The sequence below is a fragment of the Canis lupus genome, chromosome 23 (genome assembly GCF_003254725.2).
Source record: "Canis lupus dingo isolate Sandy chromosome 23, ASM325472v2, whole genome shotgun sequence".
Taxonomy (NCBI): Eukaryota; Metazoa; Chordata; class Mammalia; order Carnivora; family Canidae; genus Canis; species Canis lupus.
Genome location: NC_064265.1, coordinates 4,177,197 through 4,198,152, shown reverse-complemented (window position 1 = coordinate 4,198,152; position 20,956 = coordinate 4,177,197). Strand labels below are relative to the sequence as shown.

The 20,956-nt window shown below is 42.0% G+C and overlaps 1 protein-coding gene across 4 annotated transcripts in view; it reads right to left on the bottom strand.

Moving 5' to 3' along the window:
* LOC112668798 (programmed cell death 6 interacting protein) overlaps positions 1 to 16,776 on the bottom strand; it is an 87,901-nt gene extending 71,125 nt beyond the window's left edge. For 2 of the 4 annotated variants that reach the window (XM_025461407.3, XM_049099589.1), the window contains exon 1: positions 16,430 to 16,753. In XM_025461407.3, the coding sequence (XP_025317192.1) occupies positions 16,430 to 16,638 (209 nt within the window). In that variant the 5' untranslated portion in view covers positions 16,639 to 16,753. Of the gene's footprint in view, positions 1 to 16,429 lie in introns of all 4 variants that reach the window. The other 2 variants (XM_025461408.3, XM_049099590.1) reach the window with 2 other exon arrangements.
* Between the last annotated feature and the right edge of the window lie 4,180 nt (positions 16,777 to 20,956).

Below are 20,956 nucleotides of genomic sequence, written 5' to 3'. Positions count from 1 at the left end.
TAAATACCCAGTAGTGTAGTTAATGCATCATATGATAGGTCTATTTTTAATGTTTTTTTAAGTGAATCAGGAGAGGGGCAGAGGGAGATAGAGAAAGAGAAAGATCTTAAGCAGGCTCCATGTCAAATGTGAAACCCAACACAGTGATTTCATGACCCTGAGATCACGACCTGAGCCAAAATCAAGAGTGGGATACATACTTAACTGATTCAGTCACCCAGGCACCCTTATTTTTAATTTTTTGAGGAACCTCCATACTGTCCTTCACAGTGGCTGCACCAGTTTGCACCAAAAAGTACACGAGGGTTTCCTTTTTCTCCACATTCTCACCAACATTTGTTGTATATGTTTTTTATTTTAGCCATTCTGACAGGTGTGGGGTGGTATCTCATGATAGTTTTACTTTTTAAAGATTTATTATTTGAGGGAGAAAGCATGCATGCACACACTTGAAGAAGGGATGGACAGAGGGAAAGGGAGACAAGCAGACTTCCCACTGAGCAGGGAGCCGGTCACAGGGTTCAATTCCCAGGACCTCGATCATGACCTGAGCCTAAATCAAGAGGAGGACACTTAACTGACAGAGCCACCCAGGCAATACTCATTATAGATTTGACTTGCATTTCCTTGATGATGTGTAATGCTGAGCATCTTTTCATGTGTCTGTTGTGCATCATGTCTTTTGCCCATTTTTTAACTGAATTATTTTGGGGGTGTTAAGATTTATAAATTCTTTATACATTTTGCACACTAATCCTGCACTGGATATATCATTTACAAGTATCTTCTCCCATTCCATCGATTATCTTTGAGTTTTATAGATTGTTTCCTTTATTGTGCAAAACCTTTTTATTTTTATGTAGTCCTAATGATTAATTTTACTTTTGCTTCCCTTGTGCCTCAGAAGACACATCTAGAAAAAAATTGCTAACTGTCAGAGAAGTTAGCCTATGTTCTCTTCTAGGATTTTTATGGTTTCAGGCCCACATTTAGGTCCTTAATTCATTTTTTTTTTTTTAAGATTTCTTTACCCAGGGCGCCTGACTGGCTCAGTCAGTTGAGCACTTGCCTTTGGCTCAGGTCATGATCCCGGGTCCTGAAATAGAGTCCCAGATCAGACTCCCTGGCTCAGCAAAGAGTTTGCTTCTCCCTCTACCACTCTCCCTACTGCTTGTGCTCTCATGTGCACTCACTCTCTCAAACATAAAAATACATTTAAAAAAAAAAAAAAAAAGATTTACCAATTTGAGAGAGAGAGAATGCGGAGGGGAGGAGCAAGGAGAGAGAGAAAGAATCCCAAGCAGATTCTAAGCTGAATGCAGAGCCCAATGCAGGGCTCGATCTCATGACCCCAAGATCACCACCCAAGGTGAAACCAAGAGTCGGATGCTCAACCAACTGGGCCACCCAGGCATCTCCCCTTTAATCCATTTTGAATTTATTTTTGTGTATGGTTTAAGTAAGTGGTACAGTTTCCCAAACATCAATTGCTGAAGAGACTTTTTACCAACTGATATTCTCTCCTACTTTGTCGAAGATTAACTGACCATATAATTGTGGGTTCATTTCTGGGTTTTCTATTCTGTTCAATTGATCTATGTATCTATTCTGTGCCAGTACCAGACTGTTTGGATTATTACAGCTTTGTAATAGAACATGAAGTCCAGAATTATGATGCCTCTAGCATAAGATTTCATGTTTATTTGAGAGAGAGAGAGAGAGAGAAAGAGAGCGAACGAGCACACATAAACAGGGGAAAGGGCAGACAGAGAAAGAGAAGTAGACTCTCTGCTGCTAAGGGAGCAGACAGCCTTACCCGGGGCTCAATCCCAGGACTCCCAGATCACAACCTGAGCCGAAGGCAGATGTTTAACCAACTGATCTACCCAGGCACCTTAGTTTTTCTTTTTCAAGATTGCTTTGGCTATTCTGGGTCTTTTGTGGTTCCATACAAACTTTAGGTTTGTTCTAGTTCTGTGAAAAATGCTGTTGATATTTTTGATAAGAACTACAATAAACGTGTAGATTGCTTTGGGTAATATAGATTTTTTTTTTTTTTTAATTCATGAGAGATACGCAGAGACACAGGCAAAGGGAGAAGTAGGCTCCATGCAGGGAATCCAATATAGGACTCGATCCTGGGACTCCAGTACCACGTCCTGAACCAAAGGCAGACACTCAATCACTGAGCCACCAGGCATCCCAGTATAGATATTTTTAACAATACTTGTTCTTCCAATCCATGAACTTCCCATTTCTTTGTGTCGTCTTCAATTTCTTTCATCAGTATTCAGAGTACAGATCTTCATCTCTTTTCTCTTTAGGTTTATTCCTAGATATCATATTATTTTTGATGCAATTGTAAATGGGATTTTTGTGTACGGGATGGAATGCCTTTTATATCTTGTTGTTGTTGACTGCTGTGGCTAGGACTTCTAATACTGTGTTGAATAAAAGTGGTCAGAGTGGCCATCCTTGTCACGTTCCTGACCATAGGGGAAAGAAAAGCTCTAAGTTCTTCCCCATTAAGAATATACTTATCGGGATGCCTGGGTGGCTCAGTGGTTGAGCCCCTGCCTTTGGCATATGGAGTGATCAAGGAGTCCGTGATCAAGTCCCATATGAGGCTCCTTACATGGAGCCGCTTCTCCCTCTGCCTATGTCTCTGCCTCTCTCTCTTTCTGTGTCTCTCATTAATGAATAAAATCTTAAAAAAAAAAAAAAAAAAGAATATACTTATCTTGATGAGCACTTAGTAATGTACAGAAATGCTGAATCACTATATTGTATACTTGAAACTAACACTGTATGTTAACTATACTGGATTAAAAAAAAAAAAAAACCTTTGGGGGCACCTGGGTGACTCAGTTGGTTGGCCCTCTGCCTTCCCTCAGGTCATGAGGCCAGGGTCTTAGAATCAAGCCCTGCTTCGGGTTCTCTGCTCAGTGGGAAGTCACTTCTCCTGCTGCCTTTGCTCCTCCCTACCCCCCCCACTCCCCCCCCATGCGCGCTTCTCTCTCTCAAATGAATAAAATCTTAAAAAAAAAAAAACCTTCTATCCTCGTTTGAATTAGACTAAATCAAAACGTCTCCTAGCCAACCTCCCTTGTCTCTTTGAGTCCTTTCTCATTTTTTGTTTTAAGATTTTATTTATTTGAGAGAGAGAGAAAGGGCATGCACAAGTGGAGGGAAGCAGGGCAGAGGCTGAGGGAGAAGCAGACTCCCCACTGAGCTAGGAACCCGAAGCAGAACTCGATCCCAGAACCCTGGGATCAAGACCTGAGCTGAAGGCAGACATTTAACTGACTGAGCCACCCACGAGCTCCTTCTCATTCTTTTCAATCTGTTCTCCACACAGCAGCCAGAATAATCATCAAACATGAAGGAGTCTTCTCTCTCATCAGGATGACCTTTGAGCTAGCAAAGGGGGATTGCGAGTAACCAAGGACAAGCCTTCTAACTGGCCTGTAATCTTTCCTCCTTCCCTTATCTTCTTCTCTTATTATGTTGAGGCAAATTTTTCAGGGGGAGGGGCAGCACATCTGAGACCAAGTTTTTGGCTGACATGGCCATGAGTTTGGTTACAAACAGAAAACACTTAATTAAGCAATTAAGTAAATACACTGAAGATAATGTAAGCTAAGTTTCTAACTATCAGAGAAAGGAGTTACAAACATGGGAAGAGAGATGGCTAGAATAAATTCTGTCGCTTCTGCTTGGAATTGGAGATATCAGTGTGAACTTATTTTTTAATATAGTGAAGAAATACAAAAACAGGTATAAATGTGTGTGTGAGTGTATTTCCTAAACGTATATACTGAAAGGGCCTCGAAGCCCTGTTATACCTCAGCAGCAATAAGCACACCTAGAGCCCAGATGAGTAATATTCTGCTTTAGGAGCTAACACTCCTTTAAAAAATGGCAGATTCTATTCCTGAGACCAAGAAAATTCAAGATTCAAGCCTAAAGCATCTTGCTATGTGTCAGAGTTAAGGAAGCACTAAAAAAAAAAAAGAACATGTCAAAGACACAAGAACTAGCTTTAAGAGGCCCCTGCTAGCCAAATCCAGAAAATTTTAAATAAACAAATCATAACCCATAAAATCGCCAGTTGGCACCTTTCAGAGTATAATATGTTTTAGGTAAGATACATCACTGGCTGCTAAAGCAAAAAAGTTTGATGGAAATAGGGTATTACAAAGACTCAAAATATCTCCCCATGAAATACTAATTATCAATATACTTATTAACTGTAAGGTCAATGGCCAGCCGAGGTGGCGCAGCAGTTTAGCACCGCCTGCAGCCCAGGTGTGATCCTAGAGACCCAGGATCAAGTCCCACGTCGGCTCCCTGCATGGAGCCTGCTTCTCCCTCTGCCTGTGTTTCTGCCTCTCTCTCTCCCTCCTCTCTCTGAATAAATAAATAAAATCTTAAAAAAAAAAAAAAACTGTAAGGTCAAAACTGACAGATATCATCTTGACCAAGTGATAAAGTTAAACATTAGCAGCACAGGACAAATCAAAATCAAGTTCTTCCTGAAAGACACCAAAACAAAAAGAAAACACAAGAGCTGCATTTTGGTGGTACTACTGTCCAAAAATGCAAAAATGACAAGAAAATATAAGACAAACCCTAACTGAGGGACAGTCTACAAAGTAGCCTGTACACTTTAAAAATGTCAAGGTTGTGAAAAACAAGGAAAAACAAAACTGTTCCAGACTGAAGGACACTAAAGAGCCAATTTTTTTTTTTAATTTTTTTTCTTTATTTATTTATGATAGTCACACAGAGAGAGAGAGAGAGAGAGAGGCAGAGACACAGGCAGAGGGAGAAGCAGGCTCCATGCACCGGGAGCCTGACGTGGGATTCAATCCCGGGTCTCCAGGATCGCGCCCTGGGCCAAAGGCAGGCGCCAAACCGCTGCGCCACCCAGGGATCCCTAAAGAGCCAATTAAATGCAATGCAGGATCCTGGATTAGATACCACACGTGTAAACAACATTATCGGGGGAACTGGCAAAATCTGGATGTGTTTTATGGATTAAATGGCAATTCAATGTTAACTTCCTGATTTTGAAAGTTGTACTATGGTTATGTAGGAGAGTATTCTTCTACTTAAAAAAATGAACTCTGGAAAAAAATGAACACTGAAATATTAAATACTTAAACTCTTTAATGGATTCCTATTATTCTTCAAATTACATACAAAATTTTTGACAGAGTCTGGAATTATCTAGCCATCACTCAACTATTCAGCCTCATCTGAGAATATTCACTACACATTCTAGTCATTAGTCTATCTATGCTCACTCCTGGCTTAGGGCCTTCACCTATTTTTTTCTCTGAAAACTTTTTTTCTCTAGAAGTTTTTCTCTTTGCATGAGATTCTTTCCGTCCGCCCCTCCCCACCAGCTCACATTCAAGCTCCCTCGAATGAGTAAATCTTTGAAACAAAAAAATAAATAAATAAAAATAAAATAGATTATAGAGAAAAAGAAGGAAGAAGGACAAGGTGTTATAGGGGATGATATGAGAAAACCGGGGTCTTGGGATACCTGGGTGGCTCAGTGGTTGAGTGTCTGCCCTAGGTTCAAGGTGTGATCCTGAGCTCCCAAGATTGAGTCCCTCATCGGGCTCCTCACAGGGAGCCTGCCTCTCCCTCTGCCTCTGTCTCTCATTAATAAATAAATAAAATAAAATAAAAAAGAGACTGGGGTCTTGAATCACTATATGTGGTTACTTGTAAAAATCTAAAACATCATAAATAACAAAGAAAGCATGAAGGAGGTGATGTGATGAGGCAAGTAGATAAGTGAGATAAAAGCATTACCAGTCAATGGAAGATCAAGTGCCAAGAAGCTGGGACAGGAGTATCACTGAAAATATCCTGCCATGACAAGCAGGCCAGTAAGGTCATAGAACAAGTGCAGGAGAAAACAGTAAGAGATGGAATCAAAGTAGTAATGAGTCTTGAGTACAACTCTAAGACTTTGGCTTCTACTATATACAGTAAGAAGAGGAACCATCAGAGAGTTTGGACAAAAGAATAACATGAGCTAACCTATTTTCGCAGAGTCATCATCCATGGCTGCTGTGTGCAAAACTGATGTGCAATTGTGCAAGAGCAGAAGAGAGATCAGTCAGGAAGCTATTACTGTAATCCAGTCAAGAGATGATGGTAGCGGGGTGCCTGGGTGACTCAATTGGTTGGGCATCTGACTTCAGCCCAGATCATGACCTCAGGTTCCTAAGATCAAGCCCTGTGTCAGAGCCCCACATCAGGCTCCCTGCTCAGTGGGGCGTCTTCTTCTCCCTCTGCTCCTCCCCCCTGCTTGTACACTCTCTAGCAAATAAATAAATAAAACCTTAAAAAAAAAAAAAAAAAGATGATGGTAGCATGGACCAGGGTGTTCTACAGTGGTGGCAGAAGTTATAAGGGCAGGGGTGCCTAGGTAGCTCAGTGGGTATCTCTTCGTTTTGGCTCAGGTCATGATCTCATGGGTCTTGGGATCAAGCCTTGCATCAGGCTCCCTGCTCAGCACGAAGCCTGCCTAAAAGATTCCCTCCCCCTGCCCCTGCCCCTTCCCCCACTCATATGTATCTGCCCACACTCTCTCATAAATAAATAAAATCTTTAGTAAATAAGATGAAATCTTTAAAAATATATAGAAAAAAGTATAAGGGCAGTCACTCTAACTCCTGTTTTAAATTAGTTCCCCTCTCCCTTTATAATCTCTTAAGCCTCTGAACTCTGCCTTCATAGAATTTATCACAGTTTGTAATATATTTACTTGTAAAATTATGTTAAATGTCTTTTGTCTCAAAGGATTCTAAGCTCCCTAAGAGTAGAGACTGGGTCTCTTTGCTCACCATTTTATTGCAAGCCTCAAACAAATAAATCAGTAAAATGCAAAGTTTTTAAAAAGTAACTTTTTTCCTTATCTCTGAAAAGTAAAACTCAAAATTCTGTTTTGATAATGAACAGGAGCTACTAAAGAAAATGCCCAGGACAGAATAGCAAGTACCACGGGCCTGAGGCATTAGAAGGCAACGGTGTGCCTGAGGGTATGCATGGCACAGTAAGAAGGCCCATATGGCTATAGGGTGGGGATTTACAAACTTTTTCTGAGAAGGGCTATTGCAGGCTTTGCCAAGCAAAAGGCAAAACCAAGGATAATGTGTAGGTTCTTATATAACAACAAAGAAAAGTCCTGCCTGACCTATAGCTTCTTTATCTAAGTTAGGCCATCTTAGGGGGCACAGAAGGTCCAACTGTCATTAGCTGGAGCCGTTTCCAAAGGAAGAGTATCCAGTCTGGTAAAGAGGGTCCCAATACAGTCAGCTTCACTCTTGGCCCTAGTGACACCCAAATTCCAGCACACCCTTGTCTTCTCCCAGAGAGCCGTCATCTCAACTTGGGCAGCTGGCTCAGCGGCTGGAGACAAGGCAATTTGCTGAATCACCAATTCCCAGTCTGAGATTCTACATTCACTGCCAAGTGTAGGTGGCACCAAAGCAAACCCTGGGCAGCAGTGAGATGTGACCAGCGGCTAGGGAGGAAGGCGCTGGGAATAAAGGGGATCCAACAGAAGGGAACACTCCAGCAAGGTCTCCAAGGCTCACAGCCCTAGCCCACTAGAGAAGTGGCTGTGGACAATACAAAAACAGGCAGCTGGGCAGGCCTTAGTTTGCTGACTTCTGTTCTAAAGAGTAAGCAAGAAGCTACTTTCTCTGCAAATGGATCAGGAAAAAAAGAGAAAGGCAACAGAATGTCCAAAATTTTTTTTAACTACTCTATTCAAAGTTCTGGGGGTCAACTCTCAAAACTTAAGTTGTGTAGGAAAACAGTGCATTTACAGCCTATACTTGAGTGACCAGAAGTTATATGGAATCCTCAAAAATTATAAAATTTATATAAAACTTATTATAAAGTTTATATTAAAAAGTATAAAATAAAGTACTATGGGACAGCAGTCATTGGAAATCAACAATATCTGACTCACATGGAGTAAACTCCAAGAGAGACCAACTAATGCTTTTCAAAGAAAGCAGCCATTGATAACTGCAGTTACCACAGGCAAAATGCTGTTCCTACAGTAGCACTAAATACAATGAACTACTCCTTAAAAAAATTCCATCATACCACCCCTTGTAATTCAACCTTGATCTCAGGTCTCAAAATTCCAAGAGAGGGAACAAGAACAGAAGCAAAAGAATCTACCCACCTCTCTATCATTTAAATATGATTTACTAGATCAGCAGATTCTAGCTCAGGCTATACCTCTAATAAAGTAGGAAGAAAGCAACTACCAGAGGGGGAAGGGGAAAGGGGGAAGGGGGAAGGGGAAGGGGGAAGGGGGAAGGGGGAAGGGGGAAGGGGGAAGGGGAAAGGGGAAAGGGGAAAGGGGAAAGGAAAGGAAAGGAGGCAGTCCCAGTGGCTCAGTGGTTTAGCGCAGCCTTTAGCCCTGGCATGATCCTGGAGACCCTGGATGGAGTCCCACGTTGGGCTCCCTTCATGAAGCCTGCTTCTCCCTCTGCCTGTGCCTGTGTCTCTGCCTCTCTTTCTCTGTGTCTCTCTTGAATAAATAAGTAAAAATCTTTTTTAAAAATGGAAAAGAAAGAAGAAAAGAAAAGAAAAGAAAAGAAAAGAAAAGAAAAGAAAAGAAAAGAAAAGAAAAGAAAAGAAAAAAGAAGTGTTATGGGAAATAATGCTACAAAGAACCCAAACATACCTTTAATATTTTAGAAGTAATTTTTTTTATCAATTATAAAACCCTAAACTTGCTTGGGCTTGCAAGTCAGACGACCCTGAGCTTGAATCCCAACTCCACCAACTCAGAGCTGTTTTGACTATGTGTAAGTTATGAATAACCTCTCCAAACCCTTCCTAATGTGAGGTAATAGATCAGTGAATTTAAGCATGTGGAAAAAGATTATACAATACATGCTAAGTACTTAAAATAGTGTTGATGTATAGTATATGTGACATAAATGATAGCTATAGATTATTATTTTGCAACTATTCAGCAGTACCTTTATACATTCTCCAATAACTTTATAAACTTCAGTCACCTTAGAGCAAATATCCATAGCTCAATTTTTAAAAGCTCACAGGGGGAAAAAAAAAAAACCTAGGAAATGAATTCATCCTTTTGAACATACAAAGGGCAGGTATAGAACAAACTCCCATTAGAAATTCTAGTTTTAGGGGCACCTAGGTGGCTCAGTCAGTTGAGCCTTCAACTCTTAGTTTCAGCTCAAGTCATATTCTCATGGGTGATGGGATCAAGCCCATGTTAGGCTCTCTGCTGAGAGTCTGCTTGAAAAGTCTCTCCCTCTGCCCCTCTCCTGACTTGTGTGTGTGCACAGGTTCAATCACTTGCGCGCGCTCTTGCTCTCTAAAATAAATAAATAATCTTTAAAAAAAAAAAAAAAAGGAAAGAAATTCTAGTTTTGAAGTTTAAGGGGAACATGTGAAGATTGAGAACAACCAATCCACAGTGGCCAAAGCGATACTACAATGCATATTCACATAACCTATACAGCTCCAGTCGCCACTGACTACCGAGAGAACAAGAGAATACAAAGAGCTGGACCACGTATTAGAGTTAATAGATCCTTCTGGAACCTCATTTTCACACATCTTTCGTCACCTAATTAATCACATGAAGAATCATTAATAAAGCATTTTGCAGCACAGTAGAAAGTAACTAGTCAGGGAGTCAAGAGGTCAGGATATTTGTCTAATTCTGCCACAAAGTCAACTGTATGGCCGTAAATCTGTGTGCAGAAGATTCTCCTTTAAGGTTGCACAGAATAAAGACAGTCCTAAGAAGCTTTTTTATTTAACAAATGTTAGAAGTCAGAACACAGAAAAACTAATCAGATTTTTTTAATCTTCCTTTAAATCATGTCTATTCAGGGGAGACTGGATGGCTCATTCGGTTAAGCTTCCAACTCATAGTTTCGGCTCAGGTCACCATCTCAGGATCATGAGACTAAGCCTCTAGCTGGGCTCCACACTCAGTGAGTGCCTGTTTTGAGATTCTCTCTGTTCCCTTCTCCCTCCCCTTCTGCCCCTCTCCTAGCTCACACAAGCTTCTGTACAAGCTCAACCATGCAGACAAACTCATTCTCTCCCTCGAATTAATAAAATCTTTAAAAAAAAGAAAGAAAGAAACCATATTTATTCATCTATGGAATAAAATTACTGAGCCAAATCAAGGTCAGCCAAGTACAGATACTTTTTGAGATGAAGGGCCAACTATTACATATCTTAATTTCCTCCAAACAGTTTGAATAACAAACTTCTAGTAATGTCATTAGCACTAAAAATTATCTTAATATATTCCTCCCCAAACTAACAATCAGAATGTAAGCAACAGTTGTGAAGTAAAATGGAAAAGCAATATTTTCTTTCCTGATCTATAAAACACTAGTGCTTGAAAAAAGAATACAGAAATTTTGAAACTAATTCCATCACCTTTACTTATCACAAATGAAAATATTACCATAACACAACAAACTAAATATTAACCCACAAGAGAATAACAAATTTAGAATTTTTACAAAACCTACATAAATGACTCTTGAGTTAAGGAAAACAAAAACTACAAACTCTTAAAAAAATGTCAATGAAGGGATCCCTGGGTGGCGCAGCGGTTTGGCACGTGCCTTTGGCCCAGGGCGCGATCCTGGAGACCCGGGATCGAATCCCACATCGGGCTCCCGGTGCATGGAGCCTGCTTCTCCCTCTGCCTATGTCTCTGCCTCTGTGTGTGTGTGTGTGTGTGTGTGTGTGTGTGACTATCATAAATAAATAAAAATTTTTTTTAAAAATGTCAATGAAAATACTAATATCAAAACCTATGGATGTAACCAAAAGACTGAGAAAAAGCATATAGTCCTTAAAAAAAAGGTATTAGAAAAACAAAAGATGAAAAGATAATCATTCAATACAAAAAGGGGAAAAAGAAAAATGAGTAACAAACGCAGAAAACAAACCAAAAAAACATACACTAGGTTAAGGTTTGTATTTATTTATTTGAGAGAGAGGGAGGAAAGACAAGCCAGGGGAGGGGCAGAGGGACAAGCAGGGTCCCCATGGAGCAGGGAGCCGGGCTCTAGGCTCTATCCCAGGACCCTGAGATCATGACCTAAATCGAAGTCAGACAGTTAACCAACTGAGCCACCCAGATGCCCCTCGATTTGTTTTGTTTTGTTTTGTTTAAAAAAAAAAAAAGATAGGGCCCAAGCCCTTAGCAAATTTGACCAATGGGGAAAATCACATGTAACACATGCACATTAGGAATAAGAAAAAATTACAACTACTGATTATAAAAATAAAACATTTCGCAAGCATTTCTGTATGACAAACAACATCATAAAAACAATTAAGAAGCAAGACTTAAATATGGATATTTACAATACACATGACGGGAAAAGGATAAACAACCAGAGGGCAGCCGGGTGGCCCAGTGGTTTAGCGCCACCTTCAGCTCAGGGCGTGATCCTGGAGACCAAGGATAGAGTCCCACGTCAGGCTCCCTGCATGGAGCCTGCTTCTCCCTCTGCCTGTGTCTCTGCCTCTCTCTCTCTCTCTCTCTCTCTCTCTCTCTCTCTCTGTGTCTCTCATGAATAAGTAAAATCTTAAAAAAAAAAAAAAAAAAAAAAAAAAAAAGGAATAAATAACCAGAAAATGTAAAAGCTCCTAAAAATCAGTAAGGAAAGAAAAACAAGCAACCCAGAAAATGCACAAAGAAAAAGAACAGACCATTCACATTAAAAGAAACTAAGTGACCAGTAAATATAAGATGTTCTACCTCAGAGAAATCTGGGCAATGTAGCGAAAACAAGATACCATCTCTCACCCATCATTTCACAAAAAGCAATAATTTAAATTATTAACTAGCAAGTATCAGCAAAAATGTGGAGGAATAAAAAATTCACATATTCCTGCTGATGGGAATGCAAGTTGATAAAACCACTGCGGAGAGCCTGTTAACTGTCTTCCAGTTAACCGGAGATCTGAATAAACATCCTTCTCTGTTTCCTCCCAAAACTCCATTTAAAAAAGGAATAAAATATTTAAAAAATGTAAATGCACGAGGAGAGACAATGGGATACAGCACAATAGTATACAAGAGGTTTCAGGAAATTTTCTAAAAGGTGAGAAGTGGATGAATGAAGCAGAGAGAGAGAAAGCAGAAAATCTGACTGCCTAGAGGGGAGGGGGCTAACAAAATATAAACCAAATCATGCCAGAGGAGCCAGAAATTAAGAAACATGAGATACTCAAGGAAAAAATCTAGCATGAGTCTGGGAAGAGAAGGTATGCCTGAAAATCTTTGAAAGACACCTTTAGTCTCCCAGCTCCACTCCTCTGAGGAAAATGTTAGAGATATCTAGCACAGCTAAGGTGGGAAGAAGCAGACCAAGAGGCTATGGTTGGAGTGCTAACTGCCTGCATCATTCTCTCTCCTCCCTCACTAATAGAACCCCAGATTTCAGGTGGGTATATGACTGCCCTTAATAAAAATTCCTTTTTCTATCCTTCTAGGAGATGTGAACATATATGAACAGCCAATAACATATGAGTGGGGTGTTGGAGGCAGTTTCCAGGAAATATTCCAGAAACTGAGCCTTCTGCCTCCTTTCTCCCTTCTTCTTTCCTACTTTCTGAAACTTGGGTATGACTACTATCTGGGCCTTGAAAACGACTCTTGGTTTACAGAACAGATAGCTGGAAGACACTCAAGCCTGATGAACTTCACAGAACCACTATACCATCCCGACAACCAGAATTACCTCCAGCTTTCTACACAAGAATACAATCGTTATTTAACTCACTGATAATTTAAGATCTCGTACTTGCAGCTAAATCCAACCCTAATACAAGTATCACACTAAACTAGGTGGTATAAGACTGCATATATGATTGCTAAAATCCCCAACCTCCATTCCCCTGGATCAAATTTCAGAAAGCTGACAACCAGGCTTTTTCATAGAAGACTGGAAGCTTTCTCTAAAAAAAAACCTAACTGCCACAAAAGACACAGGCACTGATATCTGAAGTTTCCTTCCCAAAAAAAAAAAAACAACAGCATGGTTTCCCTCTGATCACCCTAAAGTTTACCAAGGCTCTTCTATCAATTTTTAGTTAAATAAACTTTGTAAAAGATAATGTCCATTCTCAATATCATACTTACAAGTACAAATGGATATTCTAGGAAATTTTAATAGATCTCTATGAGTTAGTAATAATAAAAAGACAAGTCCATCACAGGACCTCTATATTGTGCTGGGTACCAGGACTTATCAAGCTAGCTTCTATTCTTCAGAAATTAGCTCCAACCTTCTGATTCAAAAATTTTATTAAAAGTTCATTAAATTAGGAGCACCTAGGTGGTTCAGTCAATTAGGCATCCAACTCTTGATTTCAGCTCAGGTCATGATCTCAGGGTCATGGGATGAGCACTGCTCTGGGCTCCATGCTCAGCTGGCTCAACAGGAAGTCTGCTAACATTTTCTTCCTGTCCCTATCCCTCTGCCCTTTTACCAGCTTGCATGCACATGTGCTCTAATAAATAAATAAATTATTTTTTAAAAAAATAAAATAAAAAATTCACCAAGTTCAAAAAATGTAAATTAACATTCAGTTTACACAATTGCCGAAACATAATTATTAATTATTGAAGATTCAAAAAATTAAAAAAATAAAAATAAAGTTAGAGATTCCAGAGACACCTGGCTGCCAAGTATGCAACTCTTGATCTCAGGGTCATGAGTTTGAACTCCACGCTGGGTGTGGAGCCTACTTTAAAAAAAAAATCAAATTCTGAAAACACCTGGGTGGCTCAGCGGTTGAGTGTCTGCCTTCAGGCCTAGGGCGTGATCCTGGAGCCCACATCGGGCTCCCTACATGGAGCCTTCTTCTCTCTCTGCCTATGTCTCTGCCTCTCTGTGTCTATGAATAAACAAATAAAATTTTAAAAAAATAAAATAAAATAAAATGTGAGGGTGCCTAGGGTTATTGGGTTAAGCATCTGCCTTCAGCTCAGGTCATGATCCCAGGGTCCTGGAATCAAGTCCTGCATCAGGGTCCCTGCTCCTCGAGGAGTCTGCTTCCCTCTCTCTCTCTACCCCTCCCCCCTTGCTCATGCTCTCTCAAGGTTTCATTCTCTCTCTCTCAAATTAATTAATAAAATTTTTTAAAAATAAAAATAACAAAATTTCAAAAAATAAAGATATTCTTCTTGCGTGACTGTCTCACAACTGTTTCATTTTTATAGCATACATGCTCAAGGAAATTTTATACACACTTTCGTGTTAAAATTTAACAGAATGTAGCCTATTAGCTTATCCTAACACACTAGAAGGGCAAGAAATGAAAAAAATACATAGTTGTTAAATGAATGGGCTAGAAAAGGATAATACAGAGGTGACTGATGACACATGGTTAGTTTCAAAGACACTATCTCCACAACAGCCCTAGTACCTAGGAATAGTTCTCACATTTATGCCTGAGAAAAGAATAAGGACTGAACAAATGAGTGACGATTTTAAGGTTCACAGCAAAATCCTATTGAAACCGCCATCCCCTCTTTTATTTTAGTCTTAAAATTGTGCACCAATTGTCTCTGAAAACTCCAAGCTCCTTAAGAGTTAGGGCCAAATTTAATCTACTTAACAAGACTGTTATCACAATGTCATAGCGCCGTCATGCTTTTTAATACTAGTGGTAGAAAACTCTCATTGAATATTATTTTGTCTACATAAAAATCACTTTGGAGATTTTCTTAAAGTATGTTAGTTCTAAAAAATGGCTAAGAATTCCTAGGTTACCTTAACAAAGTGTTCAAACGAAGTACCAAACTAATGATCTTTGCAACCAACAGTCACATCTTTAAAAATGACACCAAAGGGTCACAATCTCTCTGAGCAGTCTAGTCAATATACTCCTTTTGGGGAACCAGCCCTTTCCCAATCCACATCAATACCGCTCTGATCCATGTGGGATGGAAAAATTAAACCAGCAACGTGACTCAGGCAAGAGCAATTAAATTAGCCTATTTCCCCTATTTCCCATTATCATAAATGGGCACAAGCCAATCCAATCAGAGACCTCCCACGGACTTTTTTTTTTTTTTTTAAGATTTTATTTATTCATTCATGAAAGACAGAGAAAGGCAGAGACATAGAAGCAGGCTCCATGCAGCGAGCCCGATGCGGGACTCGATCCCAGGACCCCGCGATCACGACCTGAACCGAAGGCAGATACTCAACCGCTGAGCCACCCAGGCGTCCCCTCCCATGGACTTTTGCCAGAGATGAGAAAAGCACTGTCCTATTTAAGATCCTGAGTATTCCAGACCACGGTAATTACAGTAGAGCTGCGAGGGGGCATGTCTCCAAAACAGGGACAAAGCTCACCTATACTGAGGGAATCATCAGGGATGCAAGATGATCTCCAGTGATGTTTAAAGCTAAAGAAGCAATATTCCTAGACTTTTCAGACACGAGAACAAACTAGTTGGGCTTCTCTTTGCATCCTAATACAGCTGTTTCCCTGTGAAACAAGCAGAACATGTTCCACATAGGAAATGAGACACACTACCAAGTAGGCAAAAGGAAGTTTTTTACAAAAAAAGTACTAGAAGAATGTCGTCGTCCTATCCTAAAAGTACCACAAACGGAACCCTCGTAAAATACAGCAGGAGTCCGTAGGCGTCCGTTTTTGTTAAGGTAACAAATCCACTCCAGGTGCATACCTGCTTGTGAACAAACGGATTTTAAACAACCGATCTTGAACACTCTGTCACTGAAGCTTAATTTCAAATAATTGTAGCTCCTAACCTTTGTGATTTTCCGTCATTCGATCATGATGAATCTAAGAAGACCGCTCATCTCAAATTAAAAGAAATGTAGTAAGTACTAGACGTTCGTTCCAGGGCCCCAAACCCCACTCCTTCAAGCAACGAGTATTATTACGAAAGCTCAACCTGGCCAAGAAAGTTTTCGCGGTGATGCAAAAATGGGGGTAGGGTGGAGTCCCGAAGACCCCAAAAAGTGAGAATTCCTTCGAGGAAGATGTGGCCAGAGGGTGCAGTCGGGGCCGACCGTGCGACCCGGGTGGACGGTGGCCGAGCCCCAGCCGACCGGGGGCTGCGGCGCTGCGGCGTGCGGGGCCGGTAGGGGAGCGGCCCGGGGAGCCGCGGAGCGGGAAGAGGGGAGCAGGGCCCGCCGGCCGCTCCCGCCCACCGGGAAGGAATGCGGGCCACACCTACGCCGGCCGGGGCGGGGCGGGGCGGGGCGGCGCGGGGCGGCTCCGGCTCCGGCCGCGGGGGCGAGGGAGGCCCCGGAAAGGCGCAGGAAGCCGCGGGGCAGCCGGGCCGGACCACCTTCCCGCCGCCGGCCCGAGGCCCACCCACCTCAGGAGCGTCTCGAGCGCGCCCTCGTGCTTGTCCAGCGGGCGTCCGAGCGCGGCCCGGCGCAGCTTGCTGAGCTCCTCCGCCGCGCGGCAGTACTGGGCCTGCTCCTCGCCGCCGCTCGGGTACGTCTGCTGGATGAACTTCACCAGCGGCTTGGCCAGGTCCACCTCCGAAGTCTTCTTCAGCTGTACCGAGATGAACGTCGCCATGGCGAGCACCTCGGCCGCTGTTCGGGCCGCAGAGACCGCGGGGCGGTGACGAGGGGCGGGCGGGCGGACCAACTAGCCGACGGACGGGATCTCCGCCGGGGCTTTGGGTCCGGCCACTTCCGGGAGCCCCCACGCAGGCGCAGTCGGCGCGCCGCCGGGGTCACGTGAGCAGCCGGCGCGGCAGCGTCGTCGGGGCCCGCCCGGCGTGGGCCGCGCGGCGAGGAGCCGGCTCTTCCCGCAGGTGCTGTTCGGGTTCCCAGCTCAGCGCTGCGGCGGCCGGCCGAGCGCTTTCGCGTGCAAGTCCCTGTTCCTCCCCTCGCACAGCTCTGAAGTAGGTGCTGCCGCCTTGCAGTCTCGGCTACTGTGACCTACGGCAGTTGACTGAAGGGACTGCTAAGCACAGAGCCTGAGGGCGCCGCGAGCCGGCTGAGCCATCCTGCCACTGTGCAGCTCACGGTCAGGTCAGGGCGCAGGTGCGAAGGTGGACAAGGCACGGCGCGCAGCACAGGGTGTTGGGATGTGCGATAGTAGGGTCCCGTGGGAGAACCTGGCTTAAACAAGATGATTAGAGAAGGCGTCTCGGGGAAGGTTAACGTACGACCTGCGGTGTGACAGGTGCAGGGAAGAGTGGCGAGGGAGAGCCTCCCAGATCAAGTGAGCGCAAGCGCCCCAGGACGCAAGCACCGCCCTTGTTCTGGGAGTTGAAGCAAACTGTGGCAAAACTGTAAAGACCCTATGGGGAGTGGAATGAAATAAAATCGGGGGGGGGGGGTAAGCAGGCATCCATCAATCACAGCTTTAGAGGCCTACTTAAAGAATTTGTATTATAGAATAAATGCAAAGGAAGCGATAAACGGAATTTAAGCAATACTGGCATGATAGAATTTTTTTTTAATTTTTATTTATTTATGATAGTCACAGAGAGAGAGAGGCAGAGACACAGGCAGAGGGAGAAGCAGGCTCCCTGCAGGGAGCCCGACGTGGGATTCAATCCCGGGTCTCCAGGATCACGCCCCGGGCCAAAGGCAGGCGCCAAACCGCTGCGCCACCCAGGGATCCCGGCATGATAGAATTTATATTTTTTTATCAAAGATATTTTTATTTATTTGAGAGAGACAATTCATAAGCGAAAGAGAACAGGAGCAGGGGGAGAGGGGGAGGGAAAGGGAAAGGAAGAAGCAGGCTCCCAGCTGAGCAGGGAGCCCGGCACAGGGCTCGGTCCAGGGACCCTGAGGTCATGACCTGATCCCAAAGCAGATGCTTAACCCACTGAGCCACCCAGGGGCCCCTAGAATTTACATTTTTAAAAAGCCACCCTGTGTATCAACCTGATATTGTACCTCTTGATGGGATGTAGTATGAAGTACATAATAAATATCATCTATGATATATTCCAAGCAAAAATGTTTAACTTGAGTCACAGAATAGTATATGTTACAGTATCTCACTTTGATTACAAATACAAAATATGTGTATCTGTACTACAAAAAAAAATCTAGAATTATACTGTAAGGTGTTAGCAGTTGTAATCTTTGGAAGTAGAAATATATTTTTTTATTTTCTTATTTTTACCTTTTTTTGTAATAGTTGAATTTTGCTACATTTTTTAATGTTTTTATTGAAGCGTAGCTTACCCACCATGTTACATTAGTTTCAGGTGTACAACATAGTGATTTACAAGTCTGCAAATTATGCTCTGCTCACCACAAGTGTAGCTACCATATGTCACCGTACAATCCTATTACAATACCATTGACTATATTCCCTGTGCTGTACCTTTTGTCTCCATGACTTATCCATTCCGTAACTGGAAACCTCTCCCACTTCACTTCACCCATTTTGCCCATCCCCTGACAGCCATCAGCTCTACTTATGGGTTTTGCCTATCTTTTTTGTGTAAGTTTTTTACAGCACAAATGCTACTTTTGTTATAAAAGTTTATTTCACCAAATTTTGTGGGTTTTTTATTAATAAAAAATTCTAAGTTAAAATAGCCACTTTGGCTGCTAAGTAGAGAATGTATTAAAGAAAGGCAAAGTGGAAGTAAGGAGGCAAGTCATGAGATCATGCCAGAAATCCAGGCAAGAGGTCAAGAAAGCTAACATTAGCAGGAGTGAGCTAAATTTATGTGTTTTTTGAGTTACAAATTGAAGAATTTACTGATAATCAGGATAGGAAGGTGAAGAGAATAGAGTGACCACGGATGGCTCCTGGCTTCAGTGCCTGAATTTCTGAGTGGTCAGTAGAATCATTTACTAATACAAGGAAAACTGATCATCCACTGATGGGGGCAGGCGATGGGGAGTGTTTGGACCTAGCCATTCAGATGGAGTCAATAAATTCACAATTGGGCTTATGAAATTAGAGCTTCAGAGAGAGGTCCTGTTTTGGAATCAGCAGTCAGCCTACAAATTATTTTTAAATCCCTGGGACTATAAAGGAACACAGAGAGATAGAAATAGGTCAGAAGCTATCAATTAGGAAAGATAGGATCAGAGTAGGTATATTATTAAGGCAGAATATGATGGAGTATCTTATAGGTTGGTTGACAAAAATGATCCACTGGAGAGAGAATGAAGAATCAGAAGAGCCTAAGGCGCAAAGCACATGAAAGGAGGAGAAGAAAGGGTAACCATAACTGGGAGGGTAGGAGAGAGGGATTAACTGTCAGAAAGATGTGGGATAAATCATTTGTTGAGGCAGATGGGGAATGAACATAGATGTGGTTAACTGTATGGCATCGGTAAAGGAAAGATTAAAGTGATCCTCTGATGGAATTTAAAATAAAATCCAAACTCTTTACTATAGTGTGATCTATTTCTGCATTCTCTCTTCAATTTCATATTTTGTCACTTGTTCCTCATTTATTACTGCCCAGTCACATTGGTCTTATTTCAGTTCTCAAAATCACTAAGATCTTTCTTTCCAAATATGACAATACTCCCCCCCTCACTTTCTTCATATACATACGTTGAAATGTCTCCTCTCCATCATACCATTTAGATTCCCCCTTTGTTAATGTCTAATTCAGCCATTGTTTATTTCCTTCAAAACATTTATCCGAACTAGCAAATATTTTTGTTGTTGTTGATTGAATTTTTGTCTGACTTCCCCACTAGAATGTAAGCAAATTGTGTTTTCTTTTTAATACTGTTGTACCCAGCACTTGGCATGTGGTAGGCACTCAGTAAATATTTTTAAATCAGTTTCACTGCTTTAAAAAAAATTCGATTTCTACTATCAAAGTAACACGCCTTTCTCAGTAATATACCCTCATTAATTTGGCATAAGCCAGGGACGCCTGGGTAGCTCAGTAGTTGAGTGTCTGTCTTCAGCTCAGGGTGTGATCCCGGGGTCCTGGGATAGAGTCCCTCATCGGGCTCCCTGCAGAGAGCCTGCTTCTCCCTCTGCCTGTGTCTCTGCTGCTCTCTGTGTCTCTCATGAATAAATAAATAAATCTTTGAAAAGAATTTGGCATACGCCAGTGTTGTTAATTAGGCAATAATCATTAATTAGGCAGTAGGCCAGTGGCCAAAGAAGGACGGTATATTAGGATAGGCTACCTTTGTGTTCCGATAATAAACAATTTCAAAATCTTAGTATCCTAACAAAATACACATCTGTCCCTTATGCACACAAAGACCTATATAAGACAGCTAATTATCTCAACATGAGATGCCACTTTCAAAGGGGAAGAAGAAATCTATGGCATCGTGCAGCAGCTATTCAATGCCTCAGCCCTCACTTCCACTCAGATCTAACTGGCTAGAACCTCTCACATGGTCCCATCAAACTGCAGTGGGACAGGGAAAGGTAGTCTTCTCCATGCCCATGAAGGAGGGGGAGGCTGGATATTAAGGAGCAACAGTGATCCATTCCAAGAATGAGTTTCACTTGCTTCCAAACTTAATGGTAACATTGATTTTCCATCTGTGTAGTGAAACTCCATAAAATGCATTCATAGAGTATAGTAGTCTCAGTGTAATGTTTGGGGAGGGAGGATATTAAATCAGTAGATTTTCCTCCCTGATAATCTGTAGTTCCGGTAAACCCATCATTATCCCCACTGATTGAACCAATGGAAATAATCGCCTCTTTAGAAGGATAGAACCCCACTGAAAACAGGTAAGTTTCAAAACAGAGTTTTTGAAGTCCATATTGAGACAATAGCCTGAAATTAAGCACCTATGATTTCTAGAGGAGTTAAGCTTTGCTGATGTTGTTTAAGATTTATTCATTTATTTGAGAGAGTGACAGCGGAGGGGGAAGGGCAGAAGGAGAGAAGCAGACTCCCTGCTGGGCTCAATTCTAGGAACCT